General features: G+C 55.2%; 1 protein-coding gene across 1 annotated transcript in view; it reads right to left on the minus strand.

Annotated features, from left to right (window-relative positions):
- Window positions 1-52: 52 nt before the first annotated feature.
- LOC104523183 (transcription factor 7-like 1) overlaps window positions 53-734 on the minus strand; it is a gene marked incomplete at both ends in the record, with an annotated part of 1,276 nt that continues 594 nt past the window's right edge. The window contains one exon of the mRNA XM_010165675.1: window positions 53-160. Coding sequence (XP_010163977.1) covers window positions 53-160 — 108 coding nt within the window. The remainder of the gene's footprint in view (window positions 161-734) is intronic.

The following is a 734-nucleotide window of genomic DNA, read 5'->3' on the forward strand; positions in this document are numbered from 1 at the left end:
GCTCCTCCCAGCCGGTCCCCGTGGCCGTGGGGCTTGTGGGGGCCACACTCACGTAGTTGTCCCGCGCTGACCACGTCGGGTAGAGCTGCGAGTGCAGCTGCCGCTCCTTCCGCGCCAGCTCGTAGTATTTCGCCTGCTCCTCCCTCGACAGCGAGTGCCACTGCAGGGGGAGAAGAGACCATGCTGTGAACCCCAAAACCACGCTGGAAACCTCAAAGCCACACTGGAAACCCCAAAGCCACACTGGAAACCCCAAACCCACCCTGCAAAACCCAAAACCACACTGGAAACCCCAAAACCACCCTGCAAACTCCCAACCCACACTGGAAACCCCAAAACCACACTGGAAACCCCAAACCCACCCTGCAAAACCCAAAACCACACTGGAAACCTCAAATCCACCCTGAAAACCCCAAAACCATGCTGAAAACCTCAAATCCACCCTGCAAACCCCAAGGTCATGCTGTGGACCCCAAGGACACACCCTGAAGCTATGCTAGAAACCTGAAACCCATCCTGCAAACCCGAAAGCCATGCTGTGAACCCCAAAACCACCCTGCAAACCCCAAAGCCATGCTAGAAACTTCAAACCCACTCTGCACAACCCAAAGCCACATTGGAAACCCCAAAATCACACTGGAAACCTCAAAGCCACTCTGTGAACCCTAAAGCCATGCTGGAAACCTCAAATCCACCCTGCAAACCTCAAAGCCACACTGGAAACCCCAAAACCA

This window comes from Antrostomus carolinensis, unplaced genomic scaffold (assembly GCF_000700745.2).
Source record: "Antrostomus carolinensis isolate BGI_N321 unplaced genomic scaffold, ASM70074v2 scaffold47993, whole genome shotgun sequence".
Lineage (NCBI taxonomy): Eukaryota > Metazoa > Chordata > Aves > Caprimulgiformes > Caprimulgidae > Antrostomus > Antrostomus carolinensis.